At 47.6% G+C, this 27,769-nt stretch overlaps 1 protein-coding gene and 1 pseudogene across 1 annotated transcript in view; one reads left to right on the plus strand and one right to left on the minus strand.

Moving 5' to 3' along the window:
* Positions 1-27,769, minus strand: part of POLN (DNA polymerase nu) — a 170,886-nt gene that overhangs the window by 99,160 nt on the left and 43,957 nt on the right. The window contains exons 5-11 of the mRNA XM_075543610.1: positions 25,910-26,022; positions 16,538-16,695; positions 13,592-13,660; positions 12,514-12,574; positions 11,352-11,416; positions 7,099-7,182; positions 6,620-6,715 (exon numbers count right to left, since the gene is read on the minus strand). Coding sequence (XP_075399725.1) covers positions 6,620-6,715; positions 7,099-7,182; positions 11,352-11,416; positions 12,514-12,574; positions 13,592-13,660; positions 16,538-16,695; positions 25,910-26,022 — 646 coding nt within the window. The remainder of the gene's footprint in view (positions 1-6,619; positions 6,716-7,098; positions 7,183-11,351; positions 11,417-12,513; positions 12,575-13,591; positions 13,661-16,537; positions 16,696-25,909; positions 26,023-27,769) is intronic.
* On the plus strand, positions 10,015-10,643 carry LOC142443109 (PRELI domain-containing protein 1, mitochondrial pseudogene; annotated as a pseudogene).

Below are 27,769 nucleotides of genomic sequence, written 5' to 3' on the forward strand. Positions count from 1 at the left end.
CTCATCCTGACTATGACCCCATCCCTGGCCACAGTGATAATTGCCCCAGACCACAGCAGCACCCATCCCTGGACTACAGGGCCACCATCCCAGACTACTCCACAATCCCTAAAGTATTTCAATAGCCTATTAATGAGTCCATTTTCCTCCATTCTCAGCCAGCTATGAAGGATTTTCAGAAAACCTATCTAAGATCATAATTACATCCTGATTTAGACCCATTTTGCTTATAAATCTTAAAATTTCTCTCCTGGGCCTGCAAAACTCAGCCTGACTGGGTCTGTGACGTCTCTCAAGTAGATGACTTGTCTTTCTCTGTCAGTCACAGTGCTCAGTCTTGGGCACCCGAGAAGCTGGAGTCATTCCTATGTCTAGACTTTGTCCGCATTCTCGTTGTGCATAGCTCCTTATCTCTACCTTTGCATTCCAACATCATCTCCTCAGAGGTCTTTCCTCCCTGTCGACTCAAGTGGATCCCTGTCTCTGCTATTTTTCTCAGAACTCTTTTCTCTTTAATGAAGCGTATCCTTGTTTGTAACTACATAATCAATGGATTGTTTGCATGTTTATAGTTTGTGCCCCTGCTCAAATATATATCCAATGATGACAGGGACCATTGAACTTTAGCAGTATCTAGCACAGAGCGGGGGTCACAGTAAATGCTTATGGAATGAAGAAGGGAAGGCGCTGGGGCTGGTTCATGACTACACACCTAGAGCCCAGCTGGATGTATGGCACATATTTGACTCAGCAGAGGGCAGTCATTACCCTCATCACTGTGTGATGCCCAAGGACAGCACCTGGTGATGTGCCTCGTGTAACCTGGTTGTTATGTCTGAGACCCAGAAAAGATGGGTGGGTTGTTCATGCTTTGATTAGATCAAATAAAGCTGCCTGTGATTCAACATTGCTGATTCCCAGTGCAAACCCCCTTTCTAGCACTTGAACGTTGTGATGTTCTGAGAAAAATGTGGCCTCACTGGAGAAGAAATAGAAGAGGCTCCCCCATTGTGCTGGCAGCAGTAACTCTGTTCCCACATCTGGCGTTTCTCCAGAGTGGAGGGATTTCCTGTCTGTGGAGGGAGTCCCGAGCGTGAGAACAGAATCCTGCACTCCAGAGCTGTAGAAGACACGTGCTCTCCAGCCCAAGAGGGACATCTGTGAAGACTGGCCATGTGCTGGACCACAACTTTAAAGAAGTGGCTCTGTGCAGGCCATATTCTCTGACCACAATGCAGTAGAAAGAAACCCATCATCAGAAATATACCCCTACATTTGCCACACGACAGTCAAAGAAAAATCATAATGGGAACGAGAAAATATTTGGAATGACACAATACAAGAAAGTATCAAAACTTGAGGGATTCATTCAAGATTAACAGAGCACTTACTATGTCCCAACCATTGATCAAAGCCCTGAAAGACAATAGCATAGCTATTGTCAGGCCAGCTGAGCAGGCAGTGAATACACACCAGGAGCCTAGAAAGCACCAGACCACACAAAGGCTGCGGGGAGAGCCAGCGGGAAGAGGACAGGTGAGTAGGAGGAGACGTGATGTTAAAGAGGCTGTTCCCAGAGGCTGGCTGACAGGTACCGGGGAGCAGGGAGCAGAAGGAAATGGAGGGAGCCAAGGCAGAGGTCTGAGGGCATGCTCGGCAGAAGTAGATGTCCACAGGGCCGGGGGATGGTGAGGCTGAGGGAGTGACAGAGAAGAGAATGGGAAGTGGCAAGAGAGAAACTTTCAAGCCCTTGGGAGGACCTCTGCTTCATTGTGAGGGACATGGAAAGCCCTTGGAGAAGCTTAAGCAAACTGATGGATGGGGCCTGGAAAGAACCACTGTCTTTGCAGGCAGCTGGGTGGATGCAAAGTCAAGGGCGTGTGTTGCTCAGCGGAGGGAGTGGATGGGGTTGGGGAGTGAAGAGAAGGCAGCCGGACGAAACAAGAATACTGTGTAGCAATTAAAAAAAAACCGCCCAGCACACATAGGCTCCCATTCATGTGAAAGCATCTGCCTATGGAAACAGCAGAGGCTGTGTGTGTGTGTGCGTGTGCATGCGTGCGTGTGCGTGCGTAGGGGGGTGAGTCTCCTGTCTGTTCAGGCCTCTTTGCCTTTTTTCTGAACTTTTTATTGTGAATTGGGTGAAGGTTCATGGAACAGTTTAATTTTCCATTCAACAATGTACACCTCACAATGCAGCATCACTTAACCCACTTCCTGTTCCCGGTCTCCCCTCCTTCTTCACTAACCCTTCTGAACTCTGCCCTTGAATGAATGCTGACCTTGTGATCTCAAAGGGCTGATTAATCTATGGACTGTGTCCCTCTGTGGTGTAACTGTTCCGCTTCTAGCACTGTCTATTTGGGCTGAAAAATGAGCTACAGGGATGTGTAGGGGCATCGAATTATTTAATATGGCTCTTTTAGCCAGTCTCTAATGCCCACCAAATGACCGTTTCCCTCATGGATCTGGGTAAGTTTTTGAGGCTTGGGGTGGGGGGTGGGGGAAGGGGGCAAAGAGCATCCACCTGTGAGCAATTGTTAATAGGATCCATTGTGATTGCCATCTTTCTGGGTATAAAAGGAGCTCTCTGAGAAGCAGAAAGAGGGAATCTCACTAATATCAGGAGCTAGGATGGGGTTCATCCTCTGGAACCCAAGGCCCTGCACCATGAACTTCTGGATCCAGAAGACATTACAGAAGCTTCAGCAGAACTAGGAGGCAGAGCGCAAGACAGAGTGGTGGAGAGCCCAGCCCACAGAGCAAATAAAGCTGAGTGCTTTGGGGCAGGAAGCTCGCTTGTGGAGCAGGGTGCCCCTGGGCACTCACTTGGAGGAGGTGAGCATGCTGAACCATGAAGGTTCTGTGGGAGGAAACTTTGGGGTTGCTGGGTGCCTTCAGACTGAGGCTTACTGGAGTGGGGTGCCTCTGGGCACTGAATTCGGGGAGCTGGCTCGCTGACCCATGGAGCCTGAATGGCATATTTGCTGGTTGAGGTTTACGGTGGAGTGGCATACCCTTTGGGCATTTACTAGCAGCCCTGAAGGAGCTTTGTAATTGTTCTGACTGAACCTATCTACCCTGAGTGTTTCTCACCTGCATTGCAACCTGCTAACTTCCTACATAAACCCTTTAATCTTGAACACTCTCTGTGAGTTCTGTGTGGCCATTGCAATGAGTTATCAATCTCATCAGCTAGACAACTGGGAGAGTTCATCTCCAGGCCTAATGGGTGACCAACGGTTTCTATCCAACCATGAGCCTGGGTCTTTCTTTATGACTGAGTTTGCTTCCATGTTTTTCTCCAGCTTTATGCAGGACCTTCACATCTAATGTGATCCCTTTCAGAGCAGTTGGTAGTGAGAGTGGGGCACCATCTAGTTCTTCTGCTCACAACACATTTTCAAGAAAGAAAAGCAAATTACAGAATAATAAATGGTGGATAAATCCTCTTGCTGGGCACACATGACCCCTGTAGAGCTGTGTGCATGCTTCTCAGGTAAAGATGCGTCAGGGGCCGGGGAAGGACATGGCCAGACCTTTGGTGTCGGGCACCTCAGGAGGTGCAGCTGGGGATGGGCAGCTTCACTGCCACACACTTTTTGCTGTTAACCACCTGGCATGATTTCAGTGTGAGAAATAGCAGTTTCAAAATGAGGGTGAGAAAGGGAGGGCCAAAAAGAGAAACATTTGAAAAGGAATGTCATTCCCACAATTACTTCTGAGCCTCTTGCTAACAATCTACTGTGCGAGTGAGGCTGGGGAGAGAGAGAGATGGCTTTGATTTGTCTTTCCAAACGAAGGTCATAACCTCGAGCCTCTCAGAAAACAACAAACTCACTGCCACCCAATTAATTCTGACTCACAGTGACCCTGCAGTACAGGGTAGAATTGCCCCTGAGGGTTTCTGAGACTGTCATGCTTCACAGGAATAGAAAGCCTTGTCTTTCTCTCACGGAGCAGCTGGTAGTTTCTACCCACTGACCTTGCATTTGGCAGCCCAATGCATAACCCGCTACACTATGAGTTGACATTCCTTTTAAAAGTTGGCACTGCATTCCCAAACCCCATCAAAAAGAAGAGGTGCCAACTTTGAAAAGGAATGAAGCATTATGTCCAAGAACTATCTCCAAATGAAATGGAAAAGGCCAGGTCTGAGGAAGTGCTGCCACAGTGTGATAACAAGGATCAGTGTCAGAAGAGACCCTGTGTGCACCTGAGGATTCTGGGAGAAGCAGAGCAACCATTCTCCCGAGACAGGAAATAGGATGGCGGAAAGCAGAGGATGAGCCCAGAATAAATAGCCTGGTTTGTCCACTTAATGGAAGAAAGCAAAGCTAATATGATTTATGTCGACTGTGTCTCTGAGGAAAAAAAAGGTCAAATTGTCTGAATTCTGTTACAAGAAAACAATCAAAATCTGATGAGAGTTTCTTTGCTTTCTGATATCATTGCCTGCCTGGACTAGCTAAGAAAGGGCTGTGTGCCTGCCAGCTGGTGGCAGGGCAGGGAGGGAGGTATGCTCAGGTCTGGAGGCCCAGATCTGTTCCCACTCCCATGCAGACTGGAGGAGGCAATGCTTGGCTTTTGTGGGCATCTCCTGTTGCTGGAATGTTCTGGAATTCTGCTGATGTCTGCTACACAGTAGACCTTCCCATGGGCATTACTAATGCAGTCAGGGAAGAGGGGAGAAGGTGGTGATATCCAAGCCAGTTTTTCCAGGTAGACAGGGCTCTCCTCCCAGGAGCCCCTGCAGCCTGCTGTCCAGGGAGCAAGCAAAGAGCTTGGTGCTGGGCCCTTGGGTGTCTGACCTTGGGTGAAAGTCTAATGAGGGTGGGGTCCCTGCAGCCTCCATTCCAGTGGAATAACTTGAGGTGCAGAGATGTCTGTACAGAAAATCAGGGTGAAGAAATAGAGCGATGGAGTCTGGAGGCCAGAGATAGTCCTCTGCAAGCCTGACATGCAGAAGCCTGGGTGCGGGCGCTGAGGGCAGAGATTGCCCCAGCCAGGAGATCAGTGTGCCAGGCTCCCAGTGCTGGCAAATGTGTCTGTTCTAGTAGAGGTGGCCAGTGCCTTGGGCAGCATGAGGCCCAGAGGCACAGAGCCAGGCCTGCTGGGCACCTGGGTGCTTGACTGTATTCAAGTGTAAAGGAAAGTCTGTGTCGCTTTGGTGGGAGAAGAACATGGCTTCACACTGCCTGCATATCTTGAGTGATCAGCAGGGGGAGAAGACCATGGCTTCACACTGCCTGCATATCTTGAGTGATCAGCAGGGGTGTGATCAGAAGCAGAGAGACCAGTTAGAAGTCAGACAGAAGACCTGGACAAGCGGCAGTGTGGCTGCACCAGAGACGAGGCCAGCCCACGTGTGTTCCGGGTGGCGGTTAGGAGACCTGCTGTGTGGCGAGATGACAAGAACAAGAAGGATGTCTCCGAGGTTTGGGGACGGACGGAGCTGTTACTGATGACAGCAGCAAAGACAACGACCCTGTTGCTGTGAGGTAATCAGTGGGCTCACACTGACAGCCTTTCAGCGAGCAGCAGAGTACCTTCCTTAGCCGCTGTACCACAATGGCTTCTGATAGTTATTTCTTGAGAGTTTATGGGTCAGGTGTTGTCCTAAGTACTAAACATCTCTCTCACACACACAGGCGCGCACACACATACATTCATACATATGCTCATTAACTCCTCAAAAGATTTCAGTGAAGGAAGTACCAGAAGAGGGAACTTCAAAACCTTGGTAGAGAAATTCCAAGATCGTTTCATTCAATTTTTCTAGCTTTCTGAAGTGCCCTCATGTTGTCCCTCTTTGATAGATCAGAAAACTGGGCAGAGAGCAGACAACACTTGGCCAGCCCCATGCTGTGAACCTGGGGTGAAAGGCCATGGCCTTGAAAAGCAGGCTCTAAAAGGGGGCAGTTTTGCATTCACCTCAGCCCTTAGTTCACTCAGAAAAGCCTATGGAGGGCCAAGGGGCAAGACAGCCTGTGAGTGGAGTCCCATGAGCACCACGTCCTCGAAGCCTTCCCTAAAAGGGTTGTGAAAAGTGGGAGAGCAAGGCATGTGGAGACGGATCATGGCAGAAAATGTTTCTCTCTCTGCTGGGGCACCGCATGCTCAGACTCAGAGCTGAGCCCCTAGGCTCTTGCTACAGAGTCACCCTCCACTTCTCTGCTGACTGCTGTGCTTTCTCAGTGAAATGCCTGAATGGAGGCTGAATGTGGCTCTACTCCACCCTCCTGAGGAGGTGGGATTTCACTATCTCCTGCCTCTTTGAATACATATTCCTCTCAAGAAAAGGGACGCGAAATTACCCTAAAATAATGGAAATGTGGAGACTGGTGGCTTCCCCATCATCCCTACCATCCCTGGTCACCACAGGGGCATGAAACAGTGAGGAGTGACTGGCAGAAGCAAGTTAGCTTTCAGAACCAAATCCCACCCAATGATCCCTTGCAGGGAATCAACCCAATTAGATGCTTCTGGAGAGTGCTTGTGTCTGCCTCGTCCTGCAAAGGACCAGCTCACACGAAGGGGACTGGGGTTCCCTAAACCAGTTCACAAATATAGTATATATGTTATCAGTTCAAGAACAAAACAGTGGCTGGGGGCTTACCACAGCCTCCGAGGTGGATGTGTGCTTCTGCAATGCTGTTTTGGGCAGAGTCTTCTTCTGAGGCAGCAGGTGCAGCTTTAGTTTGCCAAACAGTATCTTCAATGAAAGCAATGGTCCCGAGATAAGAGACGGCAAGTCAAAGCCCAAGACACACACACACACACACACACACACACGGCAAGTCAAAGCCCAAGACACACACACACACACACACACATCACCACCACCACCCACACACAAACACATCACACACTCACTCACTTCACCCCACCCCACCCCAACACAACCCTGAGGCAATTTGATCTGCTTTCCTCAGCCCAGAGTGCTGCAGGGGTGGCTCGCTGTGTGTGAGAATCTGAGCACCTGGCAGACTGGTCAGATAACTGACAGGAAATGACCTGCATGGCATGAGAACATCACCCCCCTGGTGTCCCCGGAGGAGAAACCCATTTTCGAAGAGAGCCTCGATTTCACGTCACCTCTCGGAGCTGGTTGTTACTTGTCATCAGAAACTGTTCTCCTGCCACGAAATGAGCTTCTTGTTCCAGCTCCTTGAGGCGAGACTGCAAATGTGATCAACACTATCTCGTCAAATAGGCAATCTCAAAGTCAGCTGATCTGCTCATCAAATAATTCCCCCAATGCAAGTAAAGTTCATTGTGAAATGAAAATAACCCTCAATGGACAAAAATGGACATTGAAAGTTTAGAAAGACAGAATGGGGCAATACTCAGGGAAAGGACCTAAAAGAAGTGAACCCAGTAACTAGTGCCCTGGAAGGAGGGAGGCAAAGAAGGTATTGTCCAGAAATGCCACCCTTAGAACAAGGATGCCCACTGCCCACCATGGACTTCAATGCCACCTTCACAACAAGGATGCCCACCATGAACTTCAATGCCACTTTTAGAACAAAGACGCCTACATCACACCATGAACTTCCAAGACTGTCCCAAAGTAGAAGTGTTAGGACCAAGCGAACTGGTCACCACAGGGATGACAAGGTAGTATCGCCCTTCCTCACAGAGAGCAGCTCTTAGGCAAAAAGGGAATGAAGACAGGTGGAGACACAGCCTGTGCTGAAGGGTGGAAGGTGTGGCTGACCCAGGAGTCCCTGGGAATAATGTTCCTACCCAGCTGACCTAGGCCCTGGGCACAGCAGTGAGACCTGCAGAACTGACCTCGCATTCAGCCGGAGTTGGGAGAAAGGCAGAGCAGGAGCAGGACTCTGAGAAGAACGAACCAAAGAAATGAGGGAGAAGGATGGCCATCAGCCAAGTCTGTGGAGAAATGTCCTCCCCTCCCCTCGGCAGTAGATGAGAACCTGAGACTGAAGCTCTGAAAGAGGGTTAGCGAAGGGGCCAGGGAAACTGAGAGGGACAAGCATGCTACCAACACGTTGTTAGGTGCCGTCACATCCATTAGAACGAGATAGCGAGTCGCTTCAGGGATAAGTCAGGCATTAAAAAAAAAACAAACCTGTGATAGTTAAGGTTTATTGTGCCAACCTGGCTGATGAACACATGTGGGATTAATTGAAGGGTGGAGAGATAAATGGCTCAGCAAGCCTCACATGTCTTATCTCTTGCTCTCTGATGGTCGGACCAGTTGCCTTAGCTAGTTCTCTGCCTCAGCTGGCAAGGCTCACTTCCTGGGAGACGTCCCGAGGAGAAGCCTCATGGACCTACTCTGATGCAGCCTTGGGTGCTGGAGCAACCGTGTGGAGACCCCTGCCAGCACTGAGATGCTTACACATTCACTGACTCGGCTTTCCTCCTGCAATCAGCATCATTGCGTGTGTTTTTGAGTTTGAGGAGGACTTTGTAGATTGATGTCAGACATATGAGCTAATGTTGGACTAATGGGCTTGGACTGGACTGGGTTGGGATGCTTAATGTACAATTACCCTTTATATAAAACTCTCTCATACATATACGAGTGTCTATGGATTTTGTTTCTTTAGTCTACCCAGACTAATCTACCACCTCACTGCCCTCAAGTTAATCTGATTCACAGTGACCCTATAGGACAGGATAGAACTGCCCCTGTGAGTTTCTGAGACTGCAACTATCCCTGGGAGCAGAAAGCCTCATCTTTCTTCATGGAACATCTGGTGGATCCAAACTGCTGGCCTTGCAGTTAGCAGTCCAGCACATAACTCACTATGCCACCAGGGCTCCTATAAGTCACACATTAGGAAATTGACATTTTGGGTACCAAATTGTTTGAATTAAAAGAATCCAAGAGGGAAAGAGGAATCTAAGACCAAAGGAAAATCAGTGCATTTGAATTATGGTATTAGAGAAGAATACTGGAAGTACTGTGGACTGCCAAAAGACAAACACATTTGTCTGGGAAGAAGTACAGCCAGTGTGTTCCTTAAAGGCAAGAATGGCAAGACTTCCCATCTTGCATACTTTGGACATGTTGTCAGGAGAGCCCAGTCCCTGGAGAAAGACATCATGTTTGGTAAAGTGGAGGGGCGGTGAAAAAGGAAGGCACTCAAGGAGATGGAAGGACACGGTGGCTGCAACAATGGGCTCAGGCACAGGAACAATTGTGAGGATGCAGCAAGACTGGGAAGTGCTTCATTCTGCTGTACATAGGGTCTCTATGGATCACAATGGACTCAATGGCACCTGATAGCAACAATATAGCTATGGGCCAGCAGCATGGCCCAATTGGCAGCTCAATTGGCCACAGTCCTGGGACTTGACTGGTAAGGAGGGCCTCCAATGCCTCATCCTTGGTGCCTACAAACCAAATGAACTCAGCTAGGCAGCCTGGACTTCCTAACTTGGTGGCTATGCTGGAAGACGCAAGGTCCAGTGAGTTCCAGTGCTTTTCAAACACCTGCTTGCTTCCATTCCTGATAGTCAACTGCCCTACAGAGAAGACCCCACTGAAGGTGGTAGGGGAGTGGATAGGACATGGTTAAGAGGCCATGGGGACCACCACTGTAAACATGGACTGGCCTGCCCTCTGGTCAGGAGGATCCATGTCCCTCTGACATGCAAGGGCTCCAATCACAGCAGCAGGCCTGCAGGCAGCAGTGCACCCTTTAGACCCAGAGACAACCTTCTAAGTTAAAGATCAGCTGTCTCTTCCCACGCCTCACAGGCAACAGCCAGATCCAACACAAAAGGAGTTTTCCCTGAGGTGTGGCCTGCATCACCTTGCATCTCACTAGGTAAGAGGAGAGAGATGTGAGTAGAATTGAGGGGCCTCAGTACCAACAAGAAAGAAGCGTCAGGCTCTGACCACACCTCATGGTGGTGGTGGGTTGGGCATGGTGTGGCAGTCGCTGACCTGCGAGGCTGGTAGGCAGGCGCTGAGTCCCAGCCCAGCCTCTGCATGGCCCCTGATGCTGCGAGGGTGCTGAGCCCTATCTGGCCGGGATGATAGTGAAGTATTTCCTGGGGAAGAGCGTGCTCCAGAGTTCCTAGGAGCAAGAGTTCGCCGCCTTCTGGAAGCAGTACCCAAATCCCTATAGCAAGCATGTCCCGACAGAAGACCCTTGATCAGAAGCTCCTGTCCAGGACCAACAGGATGCCTCGCTGGACTGAGCGACTACTTCCTGCCAATGTTGCTCACTCGGTGTAAATCCTAGAGGACTCCATTGTGGACCCACAGAATCAGACCTTGACCACCTTCCCCTGGACCATCAACCATGCCTGACTAGTGGTGATGGAGGAGCCCCATGTTTCCCGCTTGAACACTGACAACAGTGGCTGGACCGAAATCCACCGGGAAGCTTGGGTCTCCTCCAACTTGTTTGGTGTCTCCAAGCTGTCCAGGAATTTAGTCTGGTCCAGGTTAAAAGCGATGTGACCAAGACGATGAAGGACTTTGAGTACATCCTGGCCAAACTGCAAGATGAGGCCCTTTCTAAGATGCTTGTTGAAACTGCCAAGGAAGCCACAGAAGATGCAAAGGAGATGGCACTGGCAGCTACGAAGAAGGCCAAGGACTTGCCAGCAAGGCAGCCACCAAGCAGCAGTAGCAGCAGCAGCAACAGGTCGTCTAGCCCTACCAGTCCCCTGCCCCCACCCTTGACCAGACGATATGGTTCCATCCCCTTGACCTACCTGCAGTATACTTTCTTTATTAAAAATCAACTTCCAAAGAAAGAAGTGTTGGAAGGGAAGGGCCTAGGGTCCCTATGCAGAGAACCTAGTAGTCCAGCAGAAGACTGATGCCGAGATCATAGAGATCTCCATGGGGTCCTGGGGCTACAGATGTTGAAAGGGGGCAAGGATCTACTTCTACATGAGCGAGAGAAAGAGAGAGAGAGAAAGAGAATTTTTAGCTGGAGCTGGAGCCCTGACTTTGGACATGCAGCCTCCTAAACTGTGAGAGAATCAATTCGTTAAACTGCTGGTTAAAGCTACACCCTTGTGCTATTTCTATCACAGCAGCCCTCGATGGCCAAGATAAAGATGTAAACATGAATGAAGATTTCTATAATTTGCAATGGGGAAAGCTTTTTAAGCATGACACCAAAGTCAGAAGTTATAAAGGAAATGATTTATGAATGCAACCATAGCAACCTTAGAACTTGTCATTGCTTGGACTCCCCAGTCTGTAGGAACCAAAGAGAAGGAGGACAGCCCAGCCTCAGTCCAGGGTACATGAGGAAGGGAAGAAGCAGGAAATCTCTCTAGAACTGCCACTGGGAACAGCTTCCCAATCAGGAGAAAACTAGCAAATCCAGACAGTCAGACTAATACTTTACCCCCAATAGAGCAGAAGTCCTCCGCATTTCTTCTTTGTTTATCTGGATGTTATGACTTTCCATCACTGGATTCAAAAACCAAACAGATAGTATTTATATTACATAAATCAGCAGTTGTCAACCTGTGGGTCGCAACCCTTTTGGGGGTTGAACAACCCTTTCACAGGGGTCGCCCGGTTCATAACAGTAGCAAAATTACAGTTATGAAGTAGCAAGAAAAATAATTTTATGGTTGGAGGGTCACCACAACATGAGGAACTATATATTAAAGGGTCACAGAATTAGGAAGGTTGAGAACCACTGACATAAATGAATTATTTCTTGATGAAAGACTGAATGAAGTACCCACACTAAGCTATAATGCTAGCAGTTACTGCTGCTTTTGCACCTAGGACGGGACAGCCTCTGTGGAAGATTTGCTAATCATCCAATAATAATTGTATTTGTTCTCACAGCAAGAACATGGTAACTTAGGGAATTCACTCGAACCGCGCAACATCAACACAGCTGGTATTCAGGCCATGGGGTAGGTGGGAGAGGGCGTGGGCATGGGGACAACACCCTGATGAAATATCTCTCCACCAGCCAGCTCAGCTGTAGGAGAGTGGCAAGGATAGAATTGACCCTCCATCGTTGTTCTCGGGAAGTTTACAAGACCCCATCATCCTAGGGAGGGAAGTGTTAAAAATATATCAAATAAAAGCGCGAGAGGATTATTAATGGGTCAAACACCCAGAGAAGTCTCCCTTTCTCAGCCTGCTACTTCTCCAGGCAGGGGAGGCGAGGTGGCATTGGCAGCCAGCAGAGCCACCCAAGGGACACTGTATGACAGGAATGGCAGAAAGTTCTAGCCCTCTAGACCCCCGAGAGGAGGTGATCCCAACCCCTGGTGTGGCAGAGAGGGTAAGAAAGGACTTGCCACTCTGTGAACACAATAAAGCCTGTGGAAGCAGGAACCTGAGTAAGGCAGGCCCCTGTCCAAGCAGCAGAATGGCTGACCTCTGCTGCTAAAATGGGCCATGGAGAAGCAGTAGGCATCCTGGGTAGTTCCTGCTCTCTCAGGCTTCACTGTAATCTAACAAAGAAACAATCGTTCTCAAACAATTTAAACAATGCTCTGAAAATTAAAAATGCCTACACTTCATCTCTATGATGACTTTACCTGCCAAAATTGGTATCAGAGGACGCTCCAAGGTACAGAACAGTCGCCATAAGCCGTCAGCCTGTTTCAAAGGAGGCAATAATGTCACGGTTGCATTGTGCCGAAAAGCCTACCTGATGCCATTGGGCAAAGTTGAAGGCCAAAGCCAAAGTGGGCACAGTCGGTTTCACACACACCTCGCCTCCTGTTTTCTTCTGAACCCCACTCCTAGTGTATTATTGTGGCTCTGGGAGTACCGGGTAGGGCAAGCCAATCCTCTCTTCTATTAGCCTGTCTCATTCTTAATATACATTTAGGTATTTGCGGACTTTCAGTCTCCACTGGGGAGAGAAGTTCCAGCCTCAGAAACCCGCAGGGACCATTCTACCCTGTCCTATAGGCTCGCGAGGAGTTGGAATGAGCTCAATGGAGATGGATTTCTGGTTTGAGTCTTCCATTGAAATTTATGAAGGAGTTTACTGCATTTCTTAAAAAAACAAAACAAAACAAAAAACCTCCCTGAAAGTTTCTTTGGTTTTGCCCTAACTTTCCATGTAATGTGGGAAGAGGGGAACTGTCACAAGAAACACCCCTCCACCCACACAGAAAACAAAACCCCTCCCTGCGCTCTCATCCGTTCTAACTCCCAGCCACCTACAGGATGTGCTGGAATGGCGCCAGGCAGGGGCTTTCTGAGGCTGTTCGTCTTCTCAGAAGCAAACTGCCTAACAGGACTCCTGTGGGCAGCAAGTGAGTTTGAACCACTGACCTTCTATTAGCAGTCCGGTGCTTAGCCCACTGCACCCCTGGGCTCTTCTCCATCTAGCTCACCCAGGAGATAAAAGCATCTCCACTTAGTCAGAATGCCTCCCATTCTCTCTACTCCCCTGCCCTGGCTCTGAGAATCATGCCCTCCCCTGCCCTGGCCCGTCTGCTCTCTGTTGAGCCCTGCTGATTCAGACTCTGCTCTGCTCAGCAGGCAGGGTGTGTGTGTGATCCCCCCAGACCTGCTGCTCTCTGGTGGATGGACCCACCTGGAACCCCTGCAAGGAGACCAGAGGGAGGAGGGGCCAGGAAGCTGGGTTTTTCAAGAACTTGCCTTCAATTTGGAGCAGAGGTTCAGGGTCAGTCTGTGGAGAATCCTCAAGTTCACACACACATTCTGGTTCTTTAAAAGAGTGAAAGCATTAACCATCAGGCAGGTCTGGCAGCTGGCACACACTGCTCACTTGCTACTGGATGGACCGTGACCAGACTCCCAGGTCCCCAAGGCTCCCATCCCAACCAAGGTATTAACTCCCAGATGGCATCAACACCCACAGCCTGACGTCTTCAAGTTGCAAAGCTACACACAAACTAACCAACCCTAAAAGACCAAACTCATGGTCTTGGAGTCCATTCTGATTTCCAGCAACGCTGGGGAACAGAGCAGAACTGCTCCACAGAGTGTGCGAGGCTGTTCAAACTGCCAGCCTCTCCTTTAGCAGCCCATGTTTAACCCACTGCCCGTCAGAGGGTCTCTCCAGAGCCAGGGAGGCGCAAGCTGTGCAGTGCAATCGCTCTGCAGCCCGGCATTGCCTCGCCATGTCAATGTTTACCTTCATTCTCTAGACCAGAAATAGAACCACAAGGAGGCTCGATGGCCCAGTCCAATGGTGGGGCTTGGCTCTCCACATGGCACCCACACACAGTCAAGGGGTCAGGAGTCCTGCCCTCCCCCAAGCCATGCTCACCCATCCCATCTTTACCCTAGAATGGACACAAGGAGCCCTATGTGATGGACAGAGAGGGTCTGTGTTCAACTGATGAAAAGACCATCTGTGACGGAATGCAGCCTGTCAGCACCTGGTCTCCTGTCGGCCACCACTGGGCATGGAGCTCCAGGGCCACCGTGGGCCACCTCAGGCAGCCCGAGGTTCCCCAGCCCCCAGATGCTAGTGTGGTCAGTCTTTGTTCCCCGGCTCCAGGCCTCTGACAAGCCCTCCCTCTGCCCACACACAACAGGCCAACAGCAGGTTGCATGTATCTTGGCGTTTCTTTCTCAGCCCTTTCCTGGTCTTCGATTCGTGTGACCAAGTCGAAGGTGCTGGATGAAGATCCCCAGTGATGGGGGTGGTGATAACAGCCATAAAACATGATTCCCAGCACTCCTCCTAGCAGAGGGATGGCACATGTTTCTGGCCAGTCAGCTAGACGTCCATATCCAACCTTGGCATCCCCCTTGCAGCGGAGAAGGTGGCTGTGTGGCAGCGCGCTGAGAGCAGCAACTGGGGCGCACTAGGCTTCTTGCAGGGGAGGAAAACAACCTCTGGCAGCTGGCTTTTCTGTCTCCTGCAGCCATTTCAATCCCTAACTCGCTGCATGCAAACTGGAAAAGAAACGGCACTTGGAGGTCAGAAATCCAATGTAGGAATTGTAACTTCCACTTGAGCTTGGCCAAGGAGCTTCTTTCTACACCTCATTGTTCGCTGGACCTGGGACGGATAATACTGAGAGAACCTCTCCTTTGGGGATTAATGCCTTTGAACTCTTCCTGTGGGATTCCTGTGGGACTGGGTTGAACTGATAATCAAGATGCCCTGCCCTCTGCTGTCACGGTCAGGTTGATGGGTCAACTTGGTTAGGCCATGTTATTCAATGAAACACCAGTCCAGGTGTGGTGCAGGTATTTTGTAGATGTGATTGTTGTTGTCAGATGCCATTGTGTTCATGGTGCCCCAGTGTGCAGCCACCCTCACCCGTCATCAAGCCCATCTGTTTCAGCTTTGTGTTTACCAATCTCATCAAGGGTCTTCCTCTCTTATCCTGAGCTTCAGCTGAACCAAGTAAGATGTCCTTCTCCAGAAATGGGTCCCTCCTGATCACAGGTCCAAAGTACGCTGACAAAATCTGGCTGTACTTCTGCCAAGATAAGTCTTGTTCATTCTATGGGTAGTCCATGGTGTAGTCAAGGCTCTTCATTATCACCGTAATTCAAGGGCATCCATTCTTCTCTGGTCTTCTTTAGCATGTCAATAACAACTCTAATCAGGAGGCCTTATACATATAGAGAAGATGATCCCTGATCATCTGAGTGGACTTCATCCAGTCATGTGAAAGGCTGAAGAACAGAACTGAGGTTTTCTTGAGAAGCACCAGCTCCTGACCGGGAGTGTCTAGCCTACCAGTCACTCTACAGCCTTCACGCATGCCCACACCAAGCCAGCCATGATTGGCAAGTCGTCCATCAATCCCGCTGGTCTTATTTCTCCAGTGGGATCTTGAGAATCTGGTGGGATCCTGCTGACACCAGTGAGTGAGGTGAGACATGGGCTAAGTGCTGAGTGTGTGAATCTTGAGCAATGTCATGGCATGGTGTTGGCACCCTGCCTGTTGATTCCTGCTCCTGAGTCCGCTGTTCCTGCTTTCCTCAGATTCAGAGAGCTACTTCATAGTCTTCTGCTACCATCTTAATGATGGCAGAGTGAGTTTCTGTGGGTTATAACCTAAAGCCTGCTGTGAGAACGAGAGGTGGGGATGCTGAGGGGGCACTTAGCACTGCTGCTTTGCTCTGGTTCCTCCCAGCCCCATAGCCCTGCTCAGTGTGCGTCCCACCTCCCAGCCCCAGTCCAACACAGGGCCTTCAGGGCACAGCCTCCATAGGCCGGTCAAATCTCTTCCACAAGAGGCCTGGGAGCTGGGCACACCCTCCCCTAACTATGGTTCCTAAAGAGTGGCTGTAGCAACAGGGAAATTGGAGAGATGCGCTTCTGTGACACCAGAGCTTGTCTAGAAGAATTGTGATGGCAACTAGGTTTCCCAGGAACAGGCTTGACAAGGGAACAGAAAAATACAACCCAACACAACACTCCATCCTTATTCAAGACCTGCTGCTAAAAGAGGCATTTGTGCCCAAAAAGAGAGTCAGAGAGAGAGAGAGAGAGAGAGAGAGAGAGAGAGAAATGCTAGCAATATTCCTTTATACTTTGAGACTATTTGTTTCTGAGGAAAGTTGGAGTTGTATTCAGGTGGATAACAACTTTACCTTACAAGACCAGCCACTCACCACGAGACTTCTTGACGAATTTCCATAAGTGCTGTTTACTGTCACTGTGATGGTTTTTCCAAGGTATTTTGCCACCAAATCTTCAAAGGAAGGCACAGTGTCCCTGGGATCTATAAGCCATGCTGCAATTCTGGGATCTAACCCTACAAAACCAGCAACTGGAGAGACAGAGGTTATTTAAGAACCTGGAGGAAAATGAGTATCTGGTTTTTGCCTGCTTTTAAAAGGCTGCGAAGGTTGAAATGAAAACTGATGGTATTGCCATCCCCTTCAGCTAACAGAGCAGAGCCCCCAAGGGAACGTGGGATCATCCGTCATTAGCTTAAAACTGTGGGCAAGAGTGACCTCCGTGAATCTAGCCCCACAGGCTCCTGCTCAATGGGAGACCCCTTAAAGAAGCAAACTCTAAACAGCCAGAAGAAGGGGTAGAGGACTCCAAACAACTTGGAGTCTCAGCTGCACTTTTGCAAGAACATGCTAGAAGATTAGAACTAATACAGGAGTTCAGCAATGTTGCCAGGTAAATATTAAGTAACAAAATCCATTGTATTTCTATAGTCAGGAACACTGAACAAAGTGAAAATGAAATGAAGGAAGCAACTTTTAAATTTAAAATGGCATCAGAAAGAAAAACAATACTTAGTAATCAAAAAAAACCCCACCTAAACACATATTCTAAAAACCCCACGACATTCTGGACAGAAATGAAAATGGGTCTAAACAAATGGAAAGTTGGCCATATTCCTGGATCAGAAGTGTTTGCGATGCTGAGACAATGATGCTCCCTAACCTGATCTACATAATCCCAATCCCAAACCCACTTGATTCCAGGGGACTAATTGACACACTGAACCAAAAATCCATACGGAATTGCAAAGGATCTAGAATTCCCAAAACCATTCTGAGGGAGAAGAATGAAAAAGGATTTCAGGCCTGTGAAAACCTCCAGGAGCAACGGTTATCAAAGCAGTGTGGTGCTGACATGGGACGAGACATAAAGATCAGGTACTGATTTTAAACTTCAGAAATAAACCCAAACATCCAAGGCCAAATGACTTTCCACAGAGAGCCTGGTCTGTCCCAGGGGGAGAAAAGTCTGTTCAACAAATGATGCTGGAAAATTGGGGTCTCCACATGCAAAAGAATGAAGGTGTACCCTTTGTATATGAGCAGATAAAATTTTAACTCAAAGTGGATGGTGGCATACATCCAAGTGCAAAAACCGTAGAAATATGAGACTAACAAGCAAAGAAAGTCTTCCTGACCTTGGATTGACACCAAAAGCACAAGTAATAGGATGAAAAATAGATAAATTAAACTTGGCCAAAATTTTACACCTTTGTTTCAAAAAAATAACACAAAGAAAGTTAAAAGACAACCCAATGACAGAGGAAAGATCTGAAAATCATACGTCTGGAAAAGACTTAGATGCAAATACTGTTACTGATTTCATTTGTTGAGATGGACTGTGTAACTATATAGAATATGCTTCTTTAAAAACCAAAATAAATTATTAAAAAAGAGAGAGGACTCACAGCCTTAAAACAAAACACAAAACCAAAACAAGACAAAAAGACCCCTCCAGATTCCTTACCCCTTGGGAATAAATATTGACCCGAGTGTCTAAAAAAATAAAAGGAGGAAAAGCACTAGTGAAGTAGACTTGGAGTTTTTAGTAACATGCAAGTTAATTATGTAAAGTTTTAAAACTCAAGAAAATAAACAACCCAATTTAAAATATCTGAAGATACTTCGCCAAAGAATATATACAAATGAAAAGCTGCCCAGTATCATACGGCATTAGTGAGTTATATTCCGTTAATATGGCCCTTCTCGCCCTCATTTCCTATATCATTCTGGACTCGATGCCTGTGGCTGCAATCCATGCCTCGGTGCTCCCTCTATGCGAGTAGGCAGGACAAGAGTGGGGTTAAGACCTACCTTTAGTAGAGGATGGGAACCAAGTCAAACCCCTTTCCTCAGGGCATTTAAAAAAATTTATTTATTTATTTATTTAAACGTTTTATTAGGGGCTCATACAACTCTTACCACAATCCATACATATACATACATCAATTGTATAAAGCACATCCATACATTCCCTGCCCCAATCATTCTCAAAGCATTTGCTCTCCACTTAAAGCCCTTTGCATCAGGCACTCTTTTGTTTTTCCCCTCCCTCCCGACTCCCCCCTCCCTCATGTGCCCTTGGTAATTTATACATCGTTATTTTGTCAATATCTTGCCCTATCCGGAGTCTCCCTTCCCCACCTTCTCTGCTGTCCCTCTCCCAGGGAGGAGGTCACATGTGGATCCTTGTAATCAGTTCCCCCTTTCCAACCCACTCACCCTCCACTCTCCCTCGGGGCATTTTTTTAGACTAGCTTAATAGAGGGTATGAACCCAGCCACACCTTTTGTTTCCTTTGGGGTATCTTTAAGATTCTATCTTAGGAGAGAGTATGACTTAAGTCACCAGCCCTTGTTTTCTTTGGATGGGATATATATATGATATCATGATAAAGTCTAACACACATTACCTCACCTGGAAAGCCATAGCTCTGTTTCCTGACTGAAGCTTTGGTAGAAGCAAGAAGCCCTGCTGTGAATTTTTGACATTTTTGGGTTTCTGGCTCTGGACCCTGCATTTGGCTCACCTCTGCCTGACCTTAGGATTTGGGACTGAACAGCATCCACCACCATGTAAGACATTTCCTTAAAGCTTCCTGACTTTCAGTGGGCATGGCAGCAAATTGCAGGAACCAGAGAAATGAGGGAATATACTCGAGGGAGGTGTGGAGGGAAAATGGAGCAAATACATCTTGGAAGAGTGGGGTACTTTGTACATCTTCCATCTTTAATCTCCAATCACTAGGGATTAGTCTAGTATTAATTCCTCTAAAAGAAATTATTACTAGGAGTAGTGAACTGCAAATTAAGCAACAATAGGACTACACACCTATGGTTGTTGTTAGGTGCTTTCAGGTCATAATAACCCTGGGTGGGAGTTGGGTGCTTTTATGCCAACTAGACATCATGGAAGAGCTCTTGTGGCATAATGATGACTTGCTGGGCTGCAATCACTACGTCATCAGTTCAAATCCACCAGCCATTCTGCAGGGGAAAGAGAAGGCCTTCTATTCTAATAAAGAGTTACAGTCTCAACTCACAGGGAAAATCCTACTTTGTCCTATTGAGTCACTATGAGTCAGCATCACCTTGATGGCAGTGGATTTTTTGAGAGTTCTAGACAATCCTGGCTAGGGGTGGAGTTGAACCTGTCAATCAACTGGTAGCTTGATGACACCTCCTTGGGGATATGACCTTTTGTATAAGAGTGAGGGACTTCGGCAACAACTCTCTCTCTGCCCTTTCACCTTCCTACCTGCTGGGCCTCTATTGTGATCCTGAGAGCTGTTGGCACTCTGCATGTTTCAATTTCCACTGACTTGGATCCACGCAGCTCTGCACACACCAGCCTGTGACCTTCCTGCTTCCCAGTTCACCATTCTGCATCCCTGGCATGTGTCGAGGTGAGTCTGAAGAGGGACTTATGGACCAGCATCGGACTTACGGACTTGAATTGGACTGGGCTGGGTGGGATTCCTTCTTAATGTATACATGCTTCATAATGTAAAGTTCTTTCTTGTACATAGGTCAAGTGTTGCTGTGCTTGTTTCTCTAGCCAACCCAGCCTAACACACGCTGTGGGGCAGAGTGGAACTGCCCCACAGGGTTTTCTTGGCTGTAATATTGACAGGAGGGGATCATAAGGTCCTCCTCCCCATGGAGGCACATGGTGGGCTCAATTTTTGTTTGTTTGTTTGTTAGCAGCTGGGTGCTTAGCTGTTGTGCTGCCAGGGCTCCTTAAAATGGCTAACACCCAGAACACTGACAGGAATGCAAAATGGTGTAGACACTTTGGAACACAGTCTGGAAATTTCTCACAAAGCTAAATTTATTCTTATCACACAATCCAGCCATCACGTTTCTTGGTATTTACCGAAATGAGTTGAAAATGTTTATCCACACAAAATCCTGTACACACATGTTTGTAATGACTGTGTAACTATAAATGCCCTGAACTGGAAGCAGCCAGCATGCCCTTTCTAAGGTGAATATATAAATAAATGGTGGCAAATTCAAACAATGGAATGCTATTTAACAATAAAAAGAGCTATTGTAGTGCAGTGATGTATCTGATACAGTTCTTTGTAACTCCCACCAAATGACTGTGCAGAACATGCAGTTGGCTGTACTCCCTATTTTCTTGATGGGCATGGGTAAGAGAAGGTGAGGGAAGAGAAGACACTGATGGGATTATATGGTTCAGTTGTGTTTTTAACAGGATTCACTGTGATTGTAGAAAGGTGGGACTCTAATGTGGTGATCGGTCCATTTTGCCATCCTTCTGCGAGTAAAATGAGTCATCTCAGAAGCAGGAATGGGCCACAGCAATGAACCGAAAAAGAAGAAAATGTTTTGAAATTGATTGTGGGGCTGATTGTACAACTCTTCTTAATATGACCAAACTATTAAATTGTATGATATGTAAATTATGAAGATAGATCTCACTGTCATCATAGAGACAAGTACATGTCCTTTGGACCCCAAGGTCCCTGTGTGCTAAATCTCCTCAATCCAGGGCACACCTGTGACATTCGGGAAGTGGTAGTGGCAGTGGAACCAGGAGCACCAGACAGAGTGGTGGCTTCCCGGTACATGCAGTCAGAAAAGCTGAATGCCTTTGGGCAGGAGGATAGCTTGTGAAGTGTGGTGTCTCCAGACAGTTCATTGCTGAACCAGGCTTGCTGACCCATGGAGGTATAACCGAGTGCCTAACATGTTGTTTGTTGTCAGGTGCCATCAACCAGTTCTGACCCCTAGCGACCCTGTACATGACAGCAGGGAAAACTTTCCTGCCCTGCACCATCCTCACAATTGTCCCTATGCTTGAGCCCATTGTTTCAGCCATGGTGTCAATCCCTCTCTCAAGGCCCTTAATCTTTTTGCTGCCCCTCTACTTTACCAAGCAAGGACTGGTCTCTCCTGACAACATATATGTGTTAGGCAGGGTTCTCTAGAGAAACAAAGCCAGGTCACTTATGATTAAATATATACGGATAGCTTTAGATAGTCAGAAGATATAGAACAGCTAATTAGTCCACACAGCAGCACAGAGGGCTCAGTTCAACTCACTTTCGTGGAACAGTCAATATACTGAAGGTCCTGGGACTCACTAGGGCTGCTGGCCCAAGGTCATAGAAGCAGACGGCAGAGTCTGCCCTCAGACAAGACAAGCAGAGTGGCGCAGCAACAGTAGAAAGGCGAGAAGTTGAGGCGTAGCAGAGGCCAGTAGCCTAGGGGAGCATAGTGAAGTGGTCCCGATGGATCCTCAAGAAGTGTGGCAAAGCAGGTCTGGATGGAACCTCAAGCCCTAGCAATGCATGCACAGCAAGGGCACACGACCCACAGGTTCGGTTGGCCCACAATAGCGCAGTACACAGTTGAGGCAAAGGACTAGCTTGGCCTGATCAACAGGGAGAGAGAAGGGGGCCAGCCTTGGAAAGCCCTCTGATCAAGCCGCAACCTGATTAAACTCCACCCATATATTCCTATGGAAACCTAGTTGGCACAATAAACATAACACAATATCCAAAGTATATAAAACAAAGTCTCGCTATCCTTTCCTTTAAGGAGCACCCTGGCCATACTTCTTCCAAGACAGATTCATTTGTCCTTCTGGAAATCCATAGTACTTTCAATAGTCTTCTCCTTCATGCTGAGGATTATCTCAGAGCACTGCCCTTTGGGACATTTATTGAAAATGCTAAAAGGACTTTGTGACTGATACTGAGCAGGGCAGAGGCAAGGGTCACGTGGCTGTGAGGACAAAGATCAGAAAGAGGCCTATCTGTGGGTACAACTAAGAAGAGGCTGTCCTGACCAAAAGTACTGCATCCCGAGCTTCTCTGATACTGAATTGTAACCTGTTAACTTTCTTCATAAGTCATGTACTGTCTGAGTTCTGTGTGGCCATTGCAAAAAACTGTTGAACCCAGTAGAGAAGAAGAGAGTGACTTGGGACAGATAGTTGGTGTCAGAATTGGTGAAAGAGTTGAGGGTGGAGGCATGTCTGACCTCTTCCTCGTAAGATTCAGCCTTGGGATGATATTGATTTCGGTTCTCCTTTCCCCTTGTGATGCCTCCATACCACTCCTACAGTTATACAAACACGAAAAGGCACAGAGTAACCTATCTATGAGGCACTTATAAAAATGTTCATGGAAAAATTGTATTATCCTTTAATTCAATTTTTTCCATGGACTTTTGGGAGCTTTGTAGTACATTTCTGGTGAAAACAAACAATGGTCTGATAAAGCTTGTTGTTGTTAGGTGGTGTTGAGTCAATTCCAGCTCATAGCAGCTTTATGTACAACAGAACAAAACACTGCCCAGTGCTACACCATCCCACAACCCTTGTGGTGTCTGAGCCCACTATTGCTGTCATTGTGCCAGCATACTGTTGGAAAGGCTACATGCTGAAAAGACAACACTGTTAGAGACAGTAAGATTAGAGGTTGCCAGAGGTTCTGGGAGCAAGAGAGAGAGATGAACAGGTGGGGAACAGGGGGTTTTTAGGGCAGTGAAACTATTCTGTGTGGTAGATACTTGAGATGTGGTCAACTGATATGGCCCTTCTAGCCTTAATCTTTTATATGACATATTATAAATTCTCATTCATGCCTATCATCCCATTTTGGAGAGCGTTCTCTGCTATGCGAATGGACAGGGTTAAGACAAAATGAAGTCTCCACTTGAGTAGAGAGTAAAAGCCAAGTCACATGCTTTGTTTACTTGGGGACATGTCTGCTGACAGCCAATGACCACATTTCCATCCGTCACTCCTCTGAATGTAAGAGCCGTCTCAGGATCCCCGAGAGAAGTCCCAGGACCATTGGAAGAGGGGGGCACATTTCCGATCTCTACCCGCAATGGCAGAGGCGGAGATCAGAGGCACCAGAGGCTGTGGCACAGAGACCACGGGACAAAACAAAGGAGCCAGCTGCAGGCCAGAGACCAAGTTAAGGAGACCATGAGACACATCAGAGGAGCAGCACTAGACTATGGAACATGAGGCTGAGGGCCAGTGGGGCTTCCTGGTCCATGGAAGGAGAAGTCAAAGACCTATGTGGCTGAGACACTGAGGATGAGAGAGAGACTTGCCTCCTGGCTGAGGAGAGGTGTTGCTGTGGACTGTGTATTGAGCCTGACTTATGCTAACCCGTTACCTTCTCCAGTCAACCCCCATGATTGTGAGTTTTGTCTGTGAGTTCCGTGTGGCCATTGCAATGGATGATCCAACCCAGCATCGGACTAGAGAGCTGTCAGAGGAGCAGTTGGTGTCAGAACAGGGTCAAAGAGGATGCAGGGCAGAGGCATGTCTGACCTCTGCTTCATGGCAATATGAAAGCCAGAGAGGTTAGATTTGGCCCCCTCCACTCAGTTTAAATAATAGTGTAGTGGTGGGCAGATGATATCATACCTTTTCCAAAACACACAGAACTGCACATATGAAGAGTGAACCCTCATGTAAATATAGATTTTAGTAAATAAAACTCACCAGTATAATAAAGATAGCATAATAATGGAAATGTCACATGAGTCAGAATTGACTCAAAGCCAACCAACAGCAACAACAATGCCAGCTGCTCATAAAGGAGATCTGCGCATCAAGAAGGGGTGAGGGAAAAATGCTCTGGTCAATTGTCATGGGATTAAAACACACCCTTAGAACTAATGAACTCTTTGATTAAAAAAAATAGCTTGGAAATGTGACCCAGATAGCCAACACCAAGACATAGTCTACAAAATGACTAGACTTTAAAGAAGAAGGAAAACAAAACAAACCCCAAACTTTCAACACCTAGACAGAGAGACTAAGTGACTCATTGGGGATTTTGAATAAAGCCTTCAGGGTCACAACAGGCCTCCTGGGAGAAGCACCTGATTCTACGACTGACATAGTTCTGCTCCCTCCTCCAAAATCCAGGCAGCATCAGCTCAAGCCACAAGATCTAACTGCCGTCCCTGGTTCATATCCAGGCGCCCCCTCCAAAAAAAAAAAAAAAAGATCTAACTGCCAATGACGGGGAGAGAGAAGTATACCCGTTGGTTTAGACACAGGGCAACTTTGTGTGTTAGAGTGACACAGCTCCATAGGGCTTTCTTAGCTGTGATCTGTATGGAAGCAGGCCACCAGGTCTTTCTTCGGTTGCCCCTGGAGACCATAAGAAAAGAGACAACATGCTGAATAGCAACATGGGGCTGTAACAATGAAGTCTAGCCTGTGGAACTCAATCCTACAAGACAAGGTCTTTGTCTGTCAGCAGACAAATAAGACAAACAACCAGGTTTGTTCCACAACAAAACAACATGTAGAAGGAGAACACAAAGATTAAAAAAGACTTCAGAGATATATGCTTTCATTCCAAGATACGGGCCTTGCTTGGATCCTAATTCACACAAACTATCAAAAATATAATGAAATAAAACAACAAGCAAAACACTGACCAGACCTAATGATAGTAAATATATATATATTGCTATTTGGAGGAGGGGCAGTGATGGCGGTATTGTCTCAAAGGCAGGAATCCCTACAATCAACACATACAGAACTATTTACAGATCATTGATACCACTTTGGAGATTTGCTACAAAATAATCCAAAGGGTGAAGCCTGAAAGTGTGAGGTCATAAATTGAAAACTGCTGAAACTGGATGACGGACACTTTTGTATTTATTGGGGGAAATTCTGGAATAAAAGGGCTTTGGATTTTTCCCATCATGTCATTGATTTCCAAGCATCCAGAAAAGTTAAAAGAACAGAATAGTCATCGCTCCAGTAGCCGCCAGCCAGGCTTCACAATGAACATCCTGCTATGCTTGCTTTGTCACACTTCCGTCCATCTAGTGGAGAACAGTTATAGACATCTTCTTTATTATTCTGAACAAAAGATGGAAGATGTTCTAGATAGTTTTGATGGTAATTTCCCTGGAGTATAGTTTCATTCTTAGAAATGTTTCAAGGCCTTCAGTCACAACAAACCCCATTCTGACCACACTGCATAAATGAATCCCTGCCTTTCTTCAACTACAAAAGTAAGAGATGCTTGCAAGATTCCAGTCCTGTAGAAACAGAGGGGAAAGAGCTTCCTCACACTGAGGGCTCCCAGCCTCCCAGGGGCACATCAGAGGGACTGGCCTTGTAGTCCCTGGAGCTGCTCAGCTGGCAGCCCCAGTCACCCTCCCTCCCCCGGAGGAACCACTGCTGGGAAAGGAGAGTTAAGAGATCCCAGAAATGCTGTCTCACCACACTTCCAGCTGCCATCGTCACCAATAAACTGGAGCAGGGCTCTCACAAAATCCTTGGCATTGAAACATATCACAGGGTGTTGAGATGTCAGGATTTGAAGCAGCACTTTCCTGGGGTATGAAAAGAAATCAATTGACTTAGACGTCCATCCGTTTAGGACTTGAGACCTGGGGAGTTTTCGCCTGACTATGTGGCTCTTCAGAGCTGGCAGCCAGGCAGGGTTCTCGCTTCTGTGAGCTGCACACAGATGCACTCAAAGCTCCTCGGAGGCAGGGATGGCTCACCCTCGGCATTTACAGCCATAGAAACCGAGGCAGTGAGGGATGAGGGTCATTCCAGGGCCACACAGCACTAAGTACCCCTTGCTGGGGAAGCCCACATTCCCTAGCAGAGTATGGATAGTCCGGGCCCCGCTCAGCTCTCCCTCCACATTTTCTTTGCCCGGCACCAGAACAGGTCTCGCCCTTGCACACTCCTGGACCACTGCACACACAGTAGTCATGCTGGGAATCCTCTGGCCATGACGTGGGCATGTTTCTTTCAGAAAGGCCTGCCCTGCCCTGGTTCTCCAGGCTGGTCCACAGACCAACAACAGGACCCATGTTGCTCTGCCTTGGATCTCCTGCCACCTCTCCAGTTCCTTGATGATCAGGGTTTCAGACATCAAGGTTGACCGCGCATTCACCATGTGTGGGGAAGGCACTAATTGCCAAGTTGGCAGCACTGGAACCTCATCACAGTCCTATGAACAGGCACAAGTCCATTTTGCAGATGAGGAAATTGAGGTTCACAGAGGTTAAGCAACTTGTCCCAGGTTATAAAACTGACAAGTTGGTGAAGCTGAAGTTCAGAGAAGTTTGAGGCCCTATCTGGCCGCTGCCAGAGGCCAAACTCTTAGCCATGAAGCTGTATCTGCCTTTACAGGAAATGCTTATTAATCCAGTAATGAGACTCTCCAGAAAGAGCTGAGAAAGGAAAAAAAACCAAGAGGCTGGCAGACTCTGCTGACCAAGTTAGTGTGTACTTAGATTTAGCTTATCTGTGCTCCCTTTTTTTTACATTTGGAAAAGGTAAGCCAGGATCGGGGGAAATGCCAAGTGCTGATGGCACTGTTCCACGTCGTGTCTCGGTTGGACTGGGGAGCAAGGTGCACAGGTCTGGAGATGGAGGAGAAGGAGTGAGGTGCTGAAAAGGGAGATAGACGAAGGGCAGCTGGAGCTGCGATGATCTAATAACTACAGTTCCTTCAGCTAACAAGAGACAGGTATGCGCTGATTTCTAACTGGTAAGACAAACAGAAAGAATGCCATGTAATGGATACTACCCACCTAAGGTAGGAACCCAAGTCAGGGCCACTATACTGGGGTGCAGGCTTCAACCCAGAACAAGACGTCTCAGGATCTCCATGTACACATCCCTGCCTGTTCTAGAACTCTGGTGAAATACATCGTGCTCATTTTCACGGCCTCCGGGATTTGAAATTAGTAATGTCCTTCATGGTAGTGCAGGGTTGCCCTGAGTCGGTGAGGAGACTCCTCTGAGGACCTGGCTGTGCGGGGAGCTGGGCTTCAGGCCTCAGGGAGGAGGCTTTACCCAGAACTGCACAGTGATGCTGACTCAAACCCTGGGCAGGCTCCAAAGCAGGCTGTGGAATGGCTCTCCAGAAGCTCTTGGGGGAGCAGTTCAATGTATGCAGAGGTTTATGGGGTGATCTGAGCACCTTTTTTTGGTCCCTATCATTGGTGTATTTGAGATACCTTTCATTTCACACGTATTCGTGTAAAACATCTAAACATTGAAATAGTGAATCGGTGTTTGGAATTTTTTTTAATTAGGCAAAATCCAGCACGTATAAGA

The sequence above is a fragment of the Tenrec ecaudatus genome, chromosome 3, assembly GCF_050624435.1.
Source record: "Tenrec ecaudatus isolate mTenEca1 chromosome 3, mTenEca1.hap1, whole genome shotgun sequence".
In the NCBI taxonomy this organism is placed as follows: Eukaryota; Metazoa; Chordata; class Mammalia; order Afrosoricida; family Tenrecidae; genus Tenrec; species Tenrec ecaudatus.